Source organism: Capricornis sumatraensis, chromosome 17 (assembly GCF_032405125.1).
Source record: "Capricornis sumatraensis isolate serow.1 chromosome 17, serow.2, whole genome shotgun sequence".
NCBI classification, from domain to species: domain Eukaryota; kingdom Metazoa; phylum Chordata; class Mammalia; order Artiodactyla; family Bovidae; genus Capricornis; species Capricornis sumatraensis.
The window spans coordinates 62,110,774-62,129,819 of NC_091085.1; the positions used below are offsets into that span (position 1 = coordinate 62,110,774).

General features: G+C 40.4%; 1 protein-coding gene across 1 annotated transcript in view; it reads right to left on the bottom strand.

Moving 5' to 3' along the window:
* BRAP (BRCA1 associated protein) overlaps positions 1-19,046 on the bottom strand; it is a 30,801-nt gene that overhangs the window by 5,777 nt on the left and 5,978 nt on the right. The window contains exons 5-10 of the mRNA XM_068989789.1: positions 15,093-15,206; positions 13,035-13,183; positions 7,468-7,543; positions 6,630-6,768; positions 6,145-6,254; positions 4,169-4,258 (exon numbers count right to left, since the gene is read on the bottom strand). Of these exons, the coding sequence (XP_068845890.1) occupies positions 4,169-4,258; positions 6,145-6,254; positions 6,630-6,768; positions 7,468-7,543; positions 13,035-13,183; positions 15,093-15,206 (678 nt within the window). The remainder of the gene's footprint in view (positions 1-4,168; positions 4,259-6,144; positions 6,255-6,629; positions 6,769-7,467; positions 7,544-13,034; positions 13,184-15,092; positions 15,207-19,046) is intronic.

The window sequence follows — 19,046 nt, forward strand, 5'->3', positions numbered from 1 at the left end:
ACTGTTTTTTACCTCTTGAGATCATATTCTAAAATTACACTTGACCCTTGAACGACACGGGGGTTAGGGAACTCAACCCTCCTCGAAGTCAAAAATTCAAGTATAACTTTATCATCAGTGCTCTGTATCTGAGGTTCTCATCTGTAGATTCAACCATCTGTGGTTCCTGTAATACTACAGTAGGCATCCGTTGAAAAAAATCCACATGTAAGTACAGTTCAAACCCATGCTGTTTAAGGGCCAACTGTATTATCCAAATAATCCAAAGGTACTTGTAACAGGTGATTCTAGCTGTTTGGTATTCTTTCCCCTCCAAACTCACTATTAACATTCTCATGTACTCTGAAGTCACATGCAACATAAGCAGTTCTTATTTTATTGAGTTTATATAAAGGCAATTTACAGAAAGAATTCATATTACACTGTCTTAAAAACATATGCCTCAACACCACTGGTCTAAAGACATGAAGAAGATAGGTGGGTCATGGGGTATTAATAATAGGAAATGGAAGTGACTGAGAGTTTAAATCCTATGGCTCAGGCATTGGCTAGGTGTCTTACAGGTAGTATCTCATTTATTCTCTTTTTTTCCATTTATTCTTTATTACAAGCCTATGACTTAGGTGTATAAACTTTTTACAGAAACTGAGGCTTGAGAAAAGTGAGGCAATACACCCCAAGGTCACCCAGCTAGAGTGATTGAGTCCAGGACTGGACCCCAAGTCTGGGTTCAAAGCCAAGTTCTAAAACTCTCTCTGCACCAGACAGTGGACCAAAGCTCAATAACAAAGGAAAAGTGACCTCTGGGCAAGATCTAAACTCTCAGCATATACTCATGCAACATGCATCATGCCAGAAAAAACGCTTTTAACGCTTTCTTTTTCAACATTTGCCATATGGCCTGCCTAGCAGGTCTCTAACTGCACTGCTCCCTCTTTTTTAAAAAAATAAGAATAACTGCTTTGTAGTAATTAACTTTAGAGCCAACATTATTAAGTTGGAAGAACATGCAATTAAAAGGAGATTTCTAAAAGTTCTGCTATGTCATAAAAATAAAAATAGCTTTCAAATTACTCTAATTCTATTCGGTATTAATTTTCTCCTCAATACTGTTTTTAAAATAAGACCATGAGATCCTTTTGACCTTTTGCTCTTAAAGTTACTCCAATCAGTTCAGGGAAACTGGAGAGGACAGAAATAACCATCAAAAAAAACCAAACCAATGTTTTGGTGACTAAAGACAATAAGCCAAACACATTTAAATCAAGATGAAAAATACTAAGTGACCTCAAAAAGGTTTTTAATATTGCTAGAGATAAATATTATGATGGTTTAAACTAGTGATTTAAAAAACATTTCTGACCATTAGCCTGCATTAAGAAACACTCTGTACACACACACACACACATTCTCCTGAAACAGAAGTTTCACAAAGTAATATTAAATGATTCACTCTGATATCTATCCCATGCTGTTTAATAAAACTACCAGCTGTGGCCCACCAAACTCAGTTCACAATCTACAACTGGAAAACAGCAATTTATATATGGAGCTAGAGGCTTAAAAGAAAAGATTTATCTTTTTTTTTCTAAGCCGTGTCATGCAACTTGTGGGATTTCGGTTCCCCGACCAGGGATTAAACCCATCCCCTTTGTCAGTGAAACTGCAGAGTCCTAACCACTGGACCACTTAAGGAATTCCAGAAAAAAAGTGGTATCTGGGAGAATTCACCTGTATAGATGACCTACTCTATGCTCTTCATACATGGCCCACTAAAACTAGGAACCTTCAAATGGGTATGAGCTTCATTCTGCAGAACAAACTTTGCTCACGCTGTAATAACTGCACTAAGGCAGCGAGGGACTGGAATAGTATTGTAGAAGTCCACAGTGGATCTCAAATCTTCAGCCCCTCTGCTCCCCTACATTAACTTTCTATGAGTCCCATGACCAAGAATCTCTGCCCGTGAGACTCACTATCACTGTTTCTCCTTTGCACGTGCACCATGGCTGGATGTGCCAACGGACAGAGGACTAGTCAGGAGGACAGAGGCAGGAACAAAAGGCTTACATCACCCATTAACTGACCTCTTTCACTAGAACACAAAATATCCTTTCCAAGCTTTGTATTTAGGGCTGCATTGGCCGCAACCTTATCCCTACCTAGAGGTAAACACAGTTTCACATTTTTAGTTTTCCTGCCCTCTGATTTGCTTTCCATGGGCATGTGTTAGGGAATGCAGTTAATCCTCAAGAATCTTAAAAGGCAGAGAGGATCATGAGCTAAGTTCTCAAGGGTCTGTACAAAGCACTTCAGGTGGTCACACTGGGACAGCCCATAGAAAAACTCATTAGTGAGGCCACATGGCATTGCTGGTGCTCCTCCTGCTCTGCCTCTCAAGTGCTGTCAGAGGTACCTCCTTCCCATGTGGACTCCAATCAAGCCCCTCTAGAAAGGCACTGCCATTGCTTAGAAGGTTCTTGTAAGAACTGCATCATGAACTTTTTGAGAGAGATTATTATAAAGCTGGGGGCATCCCAAGTGCTGCTGTGGGTAAAGAATTTGCCTGCCAGTGCAGGAGACACAGGAGATGCAGGTTCGAGCCCTGTATCAGGAAGATCCTCTGGCACAGGAAATGGCAACCCACTCCAGTATTCTTGCCTGGAAAGTTCCATGGTAGAGGATCCTGGTGGGCTACAGTCCATGAGGTTGCAAAGACTCAGACACGACTGAGTACGCACACACTATGCCTTAATGAAAGAGACCTGATTTCTTCTCATTTGTACGCATGTTCAGAAACTGGGACCCTTGAGCCTGGCATAAAGTGACAGGTTGGCCCTGCCTGCTAAGCTCTAGGATAATACCAGCTACCACAGAGGAGAGCCCCATATCTGGCTCTGTAGTTCCCCATCTGAAGACCCAGTTACTGGTGGAGATTCACAAAGTTACTAAAATAAGCATTTTTAAAATAACCATTTAAATCAATGATTTAAATTTAAAAGCCTTTATTTAAGACTAAGGGAATCATTGTCGCTAGATCCGGAGAATGGTTCCCAGAGCCCCAGTTATACATGAACACTCAGGTGCTCACTGGTTTTCAAACTCCCTTCTCTGGTACCCTCAGGTTTCCTTGTACATGCTGGAGACAAAGGGAAAACCAAGTTGGTGGAGCTCTGGGCCACTCTGGGCTGGGCTTCTGCCAAATCACATCACTTTTCTCTTCTACCCACTGGAATAGTGAATGGCCTTTTCTTTAAAGGATTATCTTGTTAAATTTTCAAGACCACTGCCTGAGACCAACAAGGTGCCATGCTGACCACTCTAGCATCTCTGCCTAATTTTATTCCCTTCAATTTTAAAGCACCATCTTGTTGCCTTAGGAGCCCATATTCAGCTCCCCAAAGCAGCTGTTCCCAAGTTGACAAACCACTTGGCTGACTCAAATTACAAACTCTCATGCACATACTTCTATTTTTTAAATGGAATTGCACAAGCCACTAGAAAACCTGACTGAGTACAAACAAACAACATCCCAACCTCAAAATACCAAAATACTTAAGGCTTTAAATCCAAGGTTTCTTTCTTTCTTTTTTTTTTAAGTACATACCAAGTGTCTGATTTCTTAACTTAGTACAGAGTAGGGCTCAGCACACAGTAAGATTGTGTGCAGGGCTCAGCACACAATAAAATCTTGATTTACTAATCCTAGGTGAGAATATATGTCCACGTCCCTTCTCTTCAATTATGCTTAGTTGATTACATTTGCAGTAAGTGTATTTTTGTCTCTTCTTCCTTTTCCTCTTTTTGACTAATTTCACTCTCATTGTTGTCTGGAAGTTGTTTCCTTATACACCCTTCAGAGGCTAAGTCTCCAGTATAATGCCAAGTCAGGTGTTTATTGGAACCCTGATCAAGTTAGGTCACTGGAGTGAGCCAAGCGATTCCAAATCTTTTCTTTTTTCTACCCTTACTAGCCTCCACCTTTGTTGAGATTTAACTGACATAAAACAAAGGTTTCTTTTTTAGAGGTAAACCAGCTCTCTACCTATAGATGTGACTAAAAAGAAAGATTATAAGATCCCTTTTCCCCTGTACTCTGCCTTCTCCCACCCAACAGCAGGCTGTCCTAGCATGTGGCATTTCAGCAGTCATCAAATGAGAAACTTACTTCCTCTGCTGTGTCCTTCTCTATCCGGACTATCTTGTTTTCCCAGTAGATTCGTTGTGACTCCAGCTGGCTTGTTAGTAAATATGAATACTACAAAAACACAGAGAATGGACACCAAAACATAAGTTACCGTTGTCAGTCTCTGAAAGTCAATTAAAACCTGATTTTTAATGACCTGAAGAAGAGTAAGAGGAACATTCAGAATGTATATTACACCTTGGTTCCACTCTACTCAATAAATTAGGGGAACACAGAGATGACAATTATACTTCAGTCCCCTCTGGGAGCTTACAATCAATCTAGTTAGGGACAGAGAAATGTACAATTTAAAAAAACCCTTGTTTCTGTTCAAGCTGACTTCAAGAAGAACCACATGGTTTTAAATCGAGTATAACTCAAATCAGCTAATCCAGCTACCCCTTCAGGAAGCTGTCCCTATCACTTCCAGCCTTGGGTTAATTACCCCTCTTGGCTCCCACTGTGCCTATCATTAATAGCACTTTTGACATTAGCACTTAATCAGCCTTTTACCAGGCTCTCTCCTTGACTGGACTGTGAACTCTTTGAAAGCAAGGCTATATCTTTATTTTTGTGCCGTTGGTGCCTGGCACATCCTGGATGTCAAGAAAAGTTTGCTACCCAAGTGCATGAATGAATGAACAGTGCTGTGTAACTACAGAGAAAGGACAGATGGCTTATGACAGTAGGATCCAATAGGATTTCTGACAGAAGGTGAGATTTGAAAGGACCCTTGACACCTTGACAGACAGACAGGAGGAGGAGACAGAAAGATTCCAGAGAAATGTGATGCTGTGGACGTTTAGGATTATCGCAGCCATGAAGTAAGGCCAGTGAGGCTGGAGTGTAGGGTGTGGTGAGCTGGGGCCTATGCAAAGTTCTGGGGTATCACATCTAGAAATGTGAGCCAAAGAGTGGCAAGATCACATTTTGTATTTTGGAAAAGATCATTCCAGGAGACTGGAGATCTACTTATGTTTGCAGGCCACAGAAGAGAATGAAAGAGCCACAGAAAGAAGGGACAATTTGGGAGAATGTGTGTCACTAGAATGTACGCTCCAGGAGGGCAGGGAGTCCATTTAATGCTAAGTTAAATAGAAGAGTAGCACATGGAAGAGTAGCTGACAGACAGCAACCCTCTATAGGTATTCACTGAATGAACATACTTAATTTGTAAGAGTTACTAAAAACTTAACACTAAAGACTGGAACTTTTTTCATGTCAATACAATATATTAATGGTAACAACTCCAGCTCTATTTTAGGCCATTTCACTGACTTTAAACACCTGGAGATGAGCAAGTTTTCAAATGTCCACTTCCTCCAATGGTTAAGGTATTTGTTTTTAAAGTAATTGTTTTGAAATTTATATAAAATAGGACTCATGTTAAACTTTTCCTTCCTTAATAAAAAATTTACATCAAGTTTATAGTTATATAAAGTTTACTGCTGTGAGAAAAACCACCAACTGTGCAAGTTTTGTTGTTTCTTCACTTATGTGAATATCCAAAAATGGTTTTATCTATATAAGGCTTTATCTTTATCCAATTAGTAAATGTCAACTCAACATATACAAAAAAGCTTCTCGGCATGGAAAGATGCTATTGGGGACTCCTCATCCTGACCAAGTTTGCTCCATTTCCGACTGCTACTGTGATGCCAACAGGAAGATTCTTAACTTCTAGTTTTATCACAGCTACACAGGATAACCCTAATACTGAATCTGAGAAAACTAGGAACATAATGTTGAAAATTAAAAGGCTCAATGAAACTTCAGATTTCCAAAGAAGAAAATCAGATGAAATAAAAGTATTTTAAGAATCCTTCAGAGCAATATAGATATTTAAAACAAAAGCTAACACAGCGGGAAAATGGCAAAATTTAAGCCCCAAAAACCTTTTCAAGTTAGAATAGTAAAAAGCAGCAGACGTAGGTATTTAGTGATTAATAATATCTTACCTCTAACTGTAAGGCATCTATTTTCTCCTCCTGGCAAGTATCACCCTCACATTCATACTGTACTAGCTTTCCATCTGTTTTACTTGCAACCAGTCGATGGACATAATTATCTAAAGAAAAGAATAAGTCAACCAAGGCATGGTTTTTCAGAATGAAAAGGGTCTCCATAAACCTTTAACTTGGACAAAATTTTTGTTTTCACAGATCCAAATTAAATGCTGGGCAATATTTCTTTAAAAGTGGTTTAAATCACTTGAATTTTTAAAAAAAGAGTGAGAGGGCAGGAGTGTAAGTATTAACTCTCTTTAACCTGGGCAATGCAGGCAATTAACATATGAAACAGGGCCCTATGGGCCACCATAAGAACTGGAGTTTGCCATAGCTGTCAGGAAGATTTCAAGCTGTGAGAAAGGAAGTGGAGAGGTTCTGACAGAGATGTTTTTAGACAGAATGAGTCCAAACTAGAAAACAGGAGTGGTGTTCACCTCCAGCGTAGTCCCAGACTCGATGGTTGGTGAGCTGCATGGCATACGTGTGTTGGGTCTCCTCAAAGTGCTTATAGGCATGTCGACTCACATATCGTCCACATCCTATGTGGCCACATATTAAACAAATCCAAAGGTTCTGCCGGGAAGGAGGTAAGGTCTTCATTAGCGATGTAAAATTACATGACCTGGTGTATGAGGTGTATGACATTTGGGTGTATGGGGGCCTGACGCGGGATGAGATTTAGAGATGTTTCTACAGGAGTTCTGAATAAGGAAACTTATTCAAACTTATTCAAATTATTTCAAATTCAAATAAGTCCCCTTATTCAAACTAGGGGACTTCCCTGGTGGTCCAGTGGTTAAGAATCCACCTTCCAGTGCAGGGTCCTCAGGCTGGATCCTTGGTCACAGAACTAAGATCCCACATGTCTCTGAGTAACTAATAACTAAGCCTGAGTGCCACAACTAAGGCCCAGTGCAGCCAAATAAATAAATATCTTTTAAAAACACCCAAAAGGCTGCTTTTATGGGTCAATTAAGTTTTTCACTCTGGATTCTAAGGAACTCACATGTCCTATGTAAACAACAAGGAAAATAATTTATCAACAAAAATCTCAGCCTTTTCCAACACCAAAGAATGAAAGCATAAAGTATTTTGTGTAGGAGTAAAACAGTTTGTGTATTTTTTTTTTTTTTTTTGCCTGATCCTCAACAGAGAGAGAAAAAAAAATCTGTCTCAAAAAGAATTGAAAAGAAGTTAAGTCACAATGGGCAGAAGAAAATCCCAGACAATTAAAGCTGTGTACATTATTCTTTTCCACCACTTGTTACTTACTTCCTGAACACCACACTCGAAACACTTATTTTCTTCTACTGGCTCTGGCGTTTGACAGTATCGGCAAACAGGACATCTATAAAGAGCACCAAAAAAATAAAGTCAAAAGTTCGATTTTATATACTCCCTCTCTTACATAATATTTTTTATAACAACTAAGGCTATCAATCAAAAGACAAACACTTCCAAGCTATTCTCAAACAAAATGAAAAAAAAAAAAAAGATCTTGATAAAGCTGAAGAAAAGGGAGAAATCTTGATATGCCCCATATCTTTTTCCACTCTTCTGCCTAAAGCTTAGGTAATCAAAGAACTAAATATTTACAGGTTACAATTAGAGACTTGAGACAAGTTATTTTTTTCAAGTCTGGTTACCCATAATGTATTTTTACTTGCAGTCTACCTTATCTCCACTTCCTAAAGTTTTAAATCATCCAATATGTACCCTTGTCCTCTCAAGGTTGCTCCTAAGAGTTGAAATTAAATTCTGTAGTAAATTTCACTATATTAAAACAAAAATGTTAATATACTCATGAAATGCATATGACATTTTATCATACAATGAAGTTCACCTGGAAGAAGGTATCAGCACTTTGTGAGTACTGTTTCAATTTACAAAAAGCCAATAAACATGGCACAGAGGCCAAACTCATAGATATACAGAGAGGAAACGTGGCTACCAGGGGCTGGGAAAGGGGGAAATGGGGAAATACTGGTCAAGAGTTACAAGCTTTCAGTTATGCAAGATGAGTAAGTTCTGGAGAACTGGTGTACATCAATATTGACTGTAACTGACAATATTATATTGTGTTCCTGAAATTTACTAGAGGGCGGAGCATGGTCTCACCATAAAATAAAAATAGAAAGAAAAGTAAAAAAGAAAAAAAAACATAAAATGGTAAAGGTGTGAAGTGACGGATATGCTGACTTGCTTGGTTGTGATGTGTATTTAACAATGTTGACGTATATCAGGTCATCCAGTTGTATACCTTAAATACATACAATTTTTAAATTATTTATATTTTGTTTTTAATTGTAGGCTAATTACAATATTGTGACGGTTTCTGCCATACATTAACATGAATTGGTCGTAGGTATACAACTGTCCCCTCCCTTCTTGGCCCCCAGCCCACCTGCTGTCACAGAGCACTGGCTTTGGTTTCCCTGCAACACAGAGCAAACTCCCACTAGCTATCTTTTTTACATATGATAATGTGTATGTTTCAATGCTGTTCTCTAAAATCATCCCACCTTCTCTTTAGCCCATTGTGTCCAAAAGTCCGTTCTCTACATCTGTGTCTCCTCTGCTGCCCTGCACGTAGGATCATCAGTACTATCTTTCTAGACTTCATATAAGATCAATAAAACTAAGAGTTGGTTCTTTGAGAAGAAAAAACTGACAAACCAGTAACCAGACTCACCAAGAAAAAAGGGAGAAGACTCAAATCAATAAAATTAGAAATGAAAAAGGAGAAGTTACAGTGGACAACAGAGAAATACAAAGGATCATAAGAGACTACTACGAAAAACTGTATGGCAATAAATTGGGACAAGTTGAAAGAAATGGACAAATTCTTAGAAAAACTGAACCAGGAAGAAACAGAAAATATGAACAAATCAATCACAAGCACGGAAATAGAAACTGTAATAAAAACTCTCCCAATGAACAAAAGCCCAGAGCCAGATGGCTTCACAGGCAAAGTCTACCAAAAGTTTGGAGAAGAGCTAACAACTATGTTGCTATAACTCTTCCAGAAAATTGAAAAGGAAGGAAAATTCCCAAACTCATTCTACGAGGCTACCATCGCCCTGATACCAAAACCAGACAATGATACCACAAAAAAAGAAAATTACAGGCCAGTATCACTGATGAACACAGATACAAAAATCCTCAAAATTCTAGCAAAATTCCAGCAAACGGAATCCAACAACACATTATAAAGATCATACATCATGATCAATTGGTCTTTATCCCAGGGATGCAAGGGTTCTTCAATATATGTAAATCAGTCAATGTGATATACCATACTAATCAATTGAAAGATAAAAATCATATGATCATCTCAATAGATGCAGAGAAAGCCTTTGACAAAATTCAACACCCATTTATGATAGAAACTCTCCAGAAAGTAGGCACAGAAGGAACATACCTCAACATAAGAAAGGCCATATATGACAAACGCACAGCAAACATTATCCTAAGTGGTGAAAAACTGAAAGCATTTCTTCTAAAATCAGGAACAAGACAAGGGTGCCCACTCTCACCACTATTATTCTACATAGTTTTGGAAGTCCTAGCCACAGCAATCAGAGAGGAAAAAGAAATAAAAGGAATCCAGACTGGAAAAGAAGAAATATATACAATTTTGACTGTCAATTATACTTCAATAAAACTAAAAACATTTTTGAAAAAAACTATTAATATTAACCCTTAACTCAAGACAAAGTAATACTAAGTGCCAGCCTTGAATATTTGTGTCTGATGGGCAAACATGATAGAAAGAGGGCTACAGCTGAGGCTAAGTGAACTAGCACCACCAATGCTCAAGATATAACTAGAATCAATCTGTTACTCAACTGAATAAATAAAATCAAGGAAAGGAAATATGCAGGAAGAACACTAAGTTCTTATCACAGATAAGGACTATGTTTGTCAAGAGAATACTAAAGGATTTAGCCTGTTTCTTTTTTTAGGATCAAAAGAGAAGACAGGAGAAATTTGAAAAAATAACAAAAGTTGCAGGCAGGATCTCACAAGCGGTCTTGTCAAAGGTAGGAACTAGCTCTGTGTCATCCCTTCGGTCCATGTGGTGGCCGTTAGTAGTTGTGGGATAAGAAATTAACAATTGGGGCTTCCCTGGTGGCTCAGTAGTAAAAGAACCCACCTGCCATTGCAGGAGACACAGGTCCGATCCCCGATCGAGGAAGATCCCACATGCCTTGGAGCAACTAATCCCACGCACCACAACTACTGAGCCTCTGCTCCAGAGCTCAGGAGCCACAAGTATTGAGTCCACACGCTGAAACTACTGAAGCCCACGTGCCCTAGAGCCTGTGCCTTACTAAAGAAAAGTCCACGTGGCAGTGGAGACCCAGCACAGTCAAAAATCAATATAATTTAAAACAACAACAACAACACATGAATTCTGAAATCTAACTTTAAATGCTGTGCCAGAATGATCTTTTGAAATGTATGATCCTGAGAATCAAAAAGGAGAAAAGAGGGGAAATTACAAAAATTAACTTATTTGTACCATACAATTAGCACTCCATGATATATCATCCCATCTGTCTATTAAAAAAAAACAGTTCATTAATTCTCCCTGCTTTCCCTTCAAAAAATAATTATGAGTTGTTACCTTATTTTCCTGAGGAGATATTTGGGGAAACCCTCTCAGAATGTCATTCCCTGACAAGAAAGTACCCTTCAAGGCCTGGTACCAATACTGTCTTCTGTAAGCAGCCCTTCTGGACCAGCCCAGAGGAGGAACCAGCTTGATCTCTCATCTCTACCTTGAATTGTACACATACATGTATGATTCTCCCTTAGGAGACTCAATGTCCTTAAAGAGGATCTGTGTTTTGATTCTCTGCCTCTCAGCACTGTGCATATCAGTTCAGTTCAGTTCAGTCACTCAGTCGTGTCCAACTCTTTGTGACCCCATGAATCGCAGCACGCCACACCTCCCTGTCCATCACCAACTCCCAGAGTTCACTCAGACTCACGTCCATCGAGTCAGTGATGCCATCCAGCCATCTATAGAGAGGCTTAAAACCCACTTGCTAAAGGCACTGTATGGTTTGGAAGGCAGTTGCCCAGTGGGTTGGATTCTGGTCCCAGTTCTGGCATTCTCTGTCCTGACACTCTAAGCATGCCATTCATCACCTCTGGGTCTTGGTCTCCTCCTCTATAAATAATGAGGAGGTTGGACAAGATGGTCCCTGAGGAAACGTGAAAATGCTATGGTTTTACAAAAATTCATGTGGGACTTTCTGATGGCACAGCGGATAAGACTCCGCTTGCCAATGAAGGGGACACAGGTTCAATCCCTAGTCCAGGTGGATCCCACAAGCCACAGAACAACTAAGCCTGGGTGCCACAACTACTGAAACCTACACGCCTAGAGCCTGTGCTCTCCAATAAGAGAAGCCACCGCAATGAGAAGCCCGCATGCAGCAACAAAGACCCACTGCAACCAAAAAAAAAGTTAACGTCTACTGAGAGTAAAACTGGAGTGGTGGGAAACAAAGAAGTATCCAGAACTTAAACGGGGTAGCAGATGGACACAAGATACAGACTAACACTTTATGGAATGCACACATCTCAGAGTGGCTTTATTCCAGGCAAATTTAAACCCGGACAATTCTCTGAAGAACTCCTAAATGATACCACAGAATTGACCAAGGACTCTACAGAACCAGGGCAAAATTATTTCCTGGTTAAATAAACCACAGGAAAGCCAGGGTCTACATATTTGCTCAGAGATATTTACTGAGCTCCTCCTACACACTATGTCTCCCCCTAAGTATGGAAGGCACAGCAGAGAACAGCCAGACAAGGTCTCTGCTCTGGAAAGCTGGCCACATGGGGGCAAAGAACTGAGACTCCTGTGGACTTTCACCCCTCCTCACTCCTGGGCTTTGGAACTTGACCTTTTGCTTCCTGGGTACACCCCTCCCCCACACCATCTTCTCTTGGGTTCCACCGGTCACCTGGCTAACTCCTATTCCTCTTCCCTGAGAGCTGCCTCTCGGACGAGCCTGGTGGGGTCAGGGCCCTATTCTCTAGTCACGGTGCGGCAACGTTGTTCCTTTGTAACCTCGTTTATCTGTGTGATTATTTGATTCTGCATCTTCTTCTCTACTGGGAAACCCTTGTGGCCAGCGTCCAATCTCCGTTTCTAGCTAAGACTCACAATGCAGTCTGCAAAGGGAGCAGCAACTTTTGACCAGAGGAAGTAAAAGTACAGGTTACACCTCAGTTCTTTGCACAGTGCTCCCTTTCATACAAACAGGGTCTGTGCTGCATTAGGAAACAGGACACCATAGGTGTGTGTGTGCCTCATACTTAGTGACTGTTGTTACTACTGGCCACCAAGCCATCGATAATGATAAATCCAAAACGTCAGATGGGTGTAGCCCGGCACTCTGATAAGAAAGCCAAAGTCAAGGGTAGACATAAAGTACAAGTGATAAACAAGATTTTAGACCTAGATGCCCTTTAAGTAGAGGAGCCTAAAAGCTAAGCTTTACTTCCCCACCCCCTACTCCTTTCATTCTCTGGCTCTTGGAAGGAGAGAACGATTCATGCTGCTTTGGGACATTCCACAAGGATATTAGTCAGCATATTAAAAAGGAATTGGTCTACAGATGCTGACCCCATGTGAACTGAGGAAAAGCAAAGAAGAAATACAGAAGGCCCTTCCATGTGACCTCCTCACCACTGTGGTACCCAAGTTTATAAAATCAAATACTTGGAGTGGTTCTTTCTGGGGGGTGGCTGTTCTTAATTCTGGGAAAGAGTAATAATGAGCTCTGACAGGGAGGGGGATGAGCCCCTGCACTCACGTTGTGTCGTCCCAGCGCTGCAGACACTGGCTGTGGAAGCTGTGGTTACATAAGGTGGTGAGGATGCCGTTCACGGACTCATCCATGCGCTCCAGACACACCGTGCACTTGGGCAGCTCTGTCAGGTCCATCACAGGGAGGCTGGCGCCCTACAGGGAAACACCCTGAATGAGCCTCACTCATCATCCACAGGTTCTAATTTTTCTTTTTTAAGGCAATAGTTTTCCTGATACTCTTTGACTCCTGGTAGGATGTTCTCAATATTATTGCTTTGCGAAAACAACCTAATTTGGTGAGGTTTTCATCCATGCAACAAATATTAATTGGTCGCCTCTTAGAGTCCCAGGACTGTGCTAAGCACTACGAATACCAAGGGGAACAAAGCAGATGAAGATCCCTGCCCTCACAGTGCTGACATTGGAGGAAGAGAGACTGCTGCCAGAATCTCATGTTACCAGACTCCTTGCTCTAACTCTAAATGGCCATGACCATAACAGAACACAAAGGAAGAAAAGCAGCAGTGTATCTGAATGATTTTCCATAGAGTAAATTAAAACTCAACACTTTCCACTATGTGATAATAGTATCAACAACAGTGATTTTTATTTAGTACATACTTATTAAGTCCCTGCTTTGTGAGCTAGACAATGTTCTAGGTGTGGGACTACGGTGAGCAAAAACAGATTCAGTTAAGTTGCAAAACACAAAATCTGTCCCTTTCCTCACAGAGCTTAGCCTCTAGTAGAGAGAGATACAAAATTCAAAATTTTCATTTATTATTATTTTTAAAAATATTTATTTATTTGGCCACAGCAGGTTTTAGTTGTGGCATGTGGGATCTAGTTCCCTGACCAGGGATCAAACTCAGGGCTCCTGCACTGGAAGTACACAGTCTTAGCCACTGGACCACCAGGGCAGTCCCCCAAAACTTGAAACTTTTAAAAACTGTTAATTACCAATGCTTATAAAATGGTTGTAATTACCAATGGCTGTGAAAGAACAGAGTATGAAGGGCATAAGGATCTAGGTGGTCAAAAAAAACACCTCTAACACAGCAATGTCTGACCCAAGCCCTGCCAACTAGGGGACTATTGAGGCATATAAATAAAAACACACCGAGAAAAGTCACATTCATCTACTATCCCTGAAGAGCAGATATTTGAAAATCTCTCAAGAAGCCATGTTCATTTAGAGAAAGGAATTCCTAAAACTGAGGCCTTGCAGAGTACCTGGCAAAAGAGTAGACTGACTTTTTTTTTTGGCCCATGCCACTTAGCCTGTGGGATCTTAGCTTCCCAACCAAGGATTGAACGCCCAGGTCCCCTGCATTGGGAGCAGAGTCTTAACCACTGGACCACCAGAGAAAGTCCCCTTTGCCGATTTTTATTTTACCTAATCTAATGACAGAACAATCTAATCTGAATTTATTCCTATCAAGTGGAATTCAAGCTGAAAAGACCTTTAGGGCTACTTTAAAAGAGGAAATGTTAAAAGTATAACAGAGCTGGGTCTACTACTTTATTCAAATGAGCACATGTTACAGGAATGCTTCCCGTGGAGGGTGGGAGATCAGAGCAATTACTGATACAAATTGCTATCAAAAGGGAATTAAGTATTAGGATAAGGATTAAGGGTTAATATTTAGAACAAAAATATTCATTTTGGGGCTCCAGGCACAGTTTCATCCATCTGGAATAGATACACACTCAACTTTAATAACACAAATAATATTCTTTATTAAAAAAATATTTTGGACAATTTTTAAAAGTTGAGGTAAAATTCACATATATAAAACTTGCCATTTTAAAGTGATTTTTAGTATATTCACAAAGTTGTACAATCATCATACCACTAATTCTAGAACATTTCTGTCACCCCCAAAAGAAACCATGTACTTGCTGTCACTTCTCACTTCTCTCCCCCCCTAGTCTCTGGCAACTAACTTATTTTCAGTCTCTATGGACTGGCCAATTCTGGACATTTCCACAGGTATCTTAACTTTCAATTTTATACCACTCTGATACATTTATTTCAAATATAGGAATTATTTGCACTTACATCCTCAGATTTCACTACTTCTGCCCTCTCCACATAGACCAGCTGGCAAACATCATCTTCTATTGAGTTGAACTGGCGGCCATTGCATGCCATGTAAAAACTATCTGCATCAGCCTAGGTAAACCAGGGGGGAAAGGGAAACAATTAAGAGAGCGATCGTAGTAATGTGCTTTCTATTCAAGATGGCGTCAATTATTCTCTTCATCAGATTTTAAAAGTTATACTTAGGAGAGAGAACAACTGCCAAAAGTAACATCTGTGGTAGGAGACTCACAGGCTAAGTGAACCCTGCAGGTCAATATCCTACTCTACAATTTTTTCTGATTTATGTGGTAGTTTTATTTGAATAATCAGAAGCTACTGAAGTGCAATAAACTGATGGCTACTACAATTTTAATACACAGTCAACCAACAATGGTCAATGTTTCCCTTGATAATCATTTTTTTCCCCTTTTGCCTCTAGTCAGCACTTTCACAGCAGCTGAGGTCAGTTCTATTTGGAACCAAATCATAACTGATGACTGTAAATGGGTGAGTTTTTTTTTTTTCCTTTCTGGCTGCACCTTGGGGCTTGCAGGATCTTAGTTTCCCAACCAGGGATTGAACCTGGGCCCACCAGCAGTGAAAGTGCTGAGTCTTAACCAATGAACTGCTAGGGAATTAATTCCCTATGGAGAAGTTTTTTAAAACAAATGTCAGCATCTAAGAGGTGAGAAAAAATAAGAGGACCAGTGGAACCAGTAGGGAGTGAGAAGCCAATTCCTTTTTTTCAATAAGCCAAGTAATAACAGTAATTAGTACATGACAGTTATACCAGGATCCTGTCAGGAGGTTTTAACAACCTAGTGTATAATACCAAAAGCAAAACTCCTGGCCATGGTCAAGAGGTCCAAGATGAACTACCTTTAAAATTCTAACAGTCTTGTTCCCTTGGAGTGGAAGACAGATAAAACCAGGGGAAATCAGTCCCTTGCAGAAAGCACATGTGCATTTGTGGATAAGAACACAAATAAATCAAATCTTCCAGTCTAGCCTCAGTAGGAAGTAACAAAGAGACAATTCCAGCTTTTAAAGCTCAGCAATTTTTAGAGGCAGCTGAGAGGCTGTGGCTTGTGTGCATTTCACTCCCACACAGGCATTAGGCCCAGGCATTAGAGAAGTGCTCTGGCCCTGCCAGTACAGGCAAGCTGCCTGAAGAGAGGAAGTGTGTTCTGCAAAAGGAAATACCGCACCGTCAACCTTGAGGTCGATATTTGAGTTGTATCAAGCAAAAACAGTCCTGGCTGTCTACCCTCATGGGATCTTGAATCTTACAGCCACTGTAAGCTTTTCAGTAGTTTTTCACTGCACTCAGTTCAGTTCAGATGCTCAGTTGTGTCCGACTCTGCAACCCCAAGAAATGCAGCACGCCAGGCCTCCCTGTCTATCACCAACTCCCAGAGTCCACCCAAACCCATGTCCATTGAGTCTGCACTTGGATGATGTAATTCAAATGTGGATTCTTGTACTACCTATGCTATCTTAATATGACCAAGCGAGCTAAGCCACTAAGGAAGGATGACCAGTTCTGAACATAGATTCTGCAGGGACTTTTTGGTGGAGAAGGGAAGGCTTTTCCTTTGGGAAATAACCTGTACATTGGGTAAAGGGTATTTGAAATTCAAAATGTTAAAGTCAGTTCTTGGATAATAAATGTCTTTAACACTAAGAAGCAGCAGCCCCAAATGGCTTCTCCCATTTTTCAAGAGCAGTGGCTTTGCCTTGAAATGCTTTTGGATGAATAACCAGCACAGTGAGCCGCTGGACTCACGCACCAAGGGCCAGTGGGCCATGGCCGGCTCTTCAGGGCTGCCGTCACCACCAGAACTGCTGCAGATGTGGCTGCTGAGAACAGAAGACCCGGCCAAAGACCTCCAGCTCTGGAGATGCTCCCTAAGCACCCAAGCCTCCTCAGGGGAAGGGACAAGCTGTGTGATGCTGGGAATGTGACAAAATCTACTCAATCCCAGATAAATCCTTTCTTTCTTGGGGGAGTCACCTGGACCAAAGGTGTATACTTTTTGAACACACTGCTTTCTTCTTTAAAATCTTGGTATTGGAAATGTAGCTCCACTGGCTGGGACATTTACTGAGCACCCAAAGCATGCCAGGTACTGTATATGCAAAGGACAAGAGCAGGGAGCAAAATCTATGTGGTTCCTGCTTCAACCCAGCACTGAGATGCACTGAACAAAAGCCTGAAGCTAACTGCAAAAACACAGAAGAAACAACTCATTTAAAATCCCTGTACTGTATAGAGCCCCAAATTGAATGAAACCCAGCTTCTGTTTTTTTCTAGTCCTTTGATTTGATTGTTCTCTTCTCAGGATTAACTTAGAAAAAGAAAAATCTATTATAATCAATGTTTCTTTACTGTTATGGTGATCAACTAGTGCTAAGAACATATTTTTTACTTCTCAAAAGAAAGTAGGCTGGCCTAAGCCTACAAGTGATAATGAGCCACCATACTCCATTATGGAGAGGTTATCTGTCATTTTCTGTTCCAAAGAACTACAAAACTGAACCCCCTTCTGCCTCCCTGTACTTTGAATTATAAATTAATTCATCAAAGGGCACAGTACAACTTTGTAGGGATATCTGATACCTCCAGCATAAAGAAAGATGAGGTCAACAGAGATTCAAAAAATGATAAAAGACGTAATATAGGCCTGTTAGTTCTTAATAAAAATTCTCTGGTGAGAAACAGAAAGGAATAAGAATATAGTTACCTGCCCAGGCCATGCAGTCAGGCTGCCTGTGTTTGAATCATAACTCTTTGACACTAGCTGTGTACCCTTGGGCAACTGATTCACTCATGTGTGTTTCCTCAATTATAAAATATGAAAATAATGACACCTAGCTCATGACATATCTGAGAGGACTCAAGGAGCTAATGCATGCAAAGCTAATAACCTGGCATCTGGTAAGTGATCCAGAGTTGGTGCCTACTGAGTCTACTCTCATTGGGGCCCAATATTAATTTAACATCTTTGAGACCTATACTAGGGTAGTTTTAGGCCTTAGAAAATCCCTGACAGAATGAGCCTTATACCTTAAGATCTAGCATTAAAAATACAACTCACGATACCAAGGTCAAGGGTTCTATCTTCAGAGAGCACTAAGAAAGCTGTATTACAGTCCTAGAAAACATCTGTCAACTTAAGTAACTTACATGTGGCCAAAAGGCAGAGGTGGAGAAACAAGTATTGGATTGGCCAAAAAGTTCATTTGGATTTTTCCATAAAATCTTACAAAGAAAATCCATTAAGAGTAGCAGAAAATTTCCACAGCATCATCTGCAGACTGCAAAGGGTGGTATGTGCTACAGAGACATTTATGGGGTTTTTAGACAAGTTAGTGTTGGGTTAATACACTTCAGACTAAATAAAAAGCCTAATATATTCTCAAACATTTTTTTCCCAATCCCTTTCTATGACGTTATCTGTGTTACTTGCTTACCACCCTTGCCCATTCAGTAGAAGCTATAAGTGAAATACTGTCATGACGCAATTCTTTGTGAACAGTATCTTCCCTTGCCCATATCCTGCTCCTGCTGGACAAGGACTACACCCTAGGGATTAAAAGTGAGGGCTTAATTCCCAGCTTAGTCACTTATTTCTAGCTGTATAACCGTGGCCAAATCACTAACCTCTCTCTGCAGCTGGTTTCCTCATTTGTAAAACAGGGTAACAACAGTACCTGTCTACCTCATAGGGTTATAGTAAGGCTTACATCAGCTAGTGCCCATTAAGCACTTAGCAGAGTGAATGGTACAGAATAAGCAGTCAATAAAGGTTGTGTGTTATCACTATCCTCATTATTACATTTAAAAGATTTAATATACCACTTGCCCACTATTCGCAAAGTGTCTCAGTGACCTTAGATGGTGTTCTGACAGTCAGTGAAAGCAGCTGT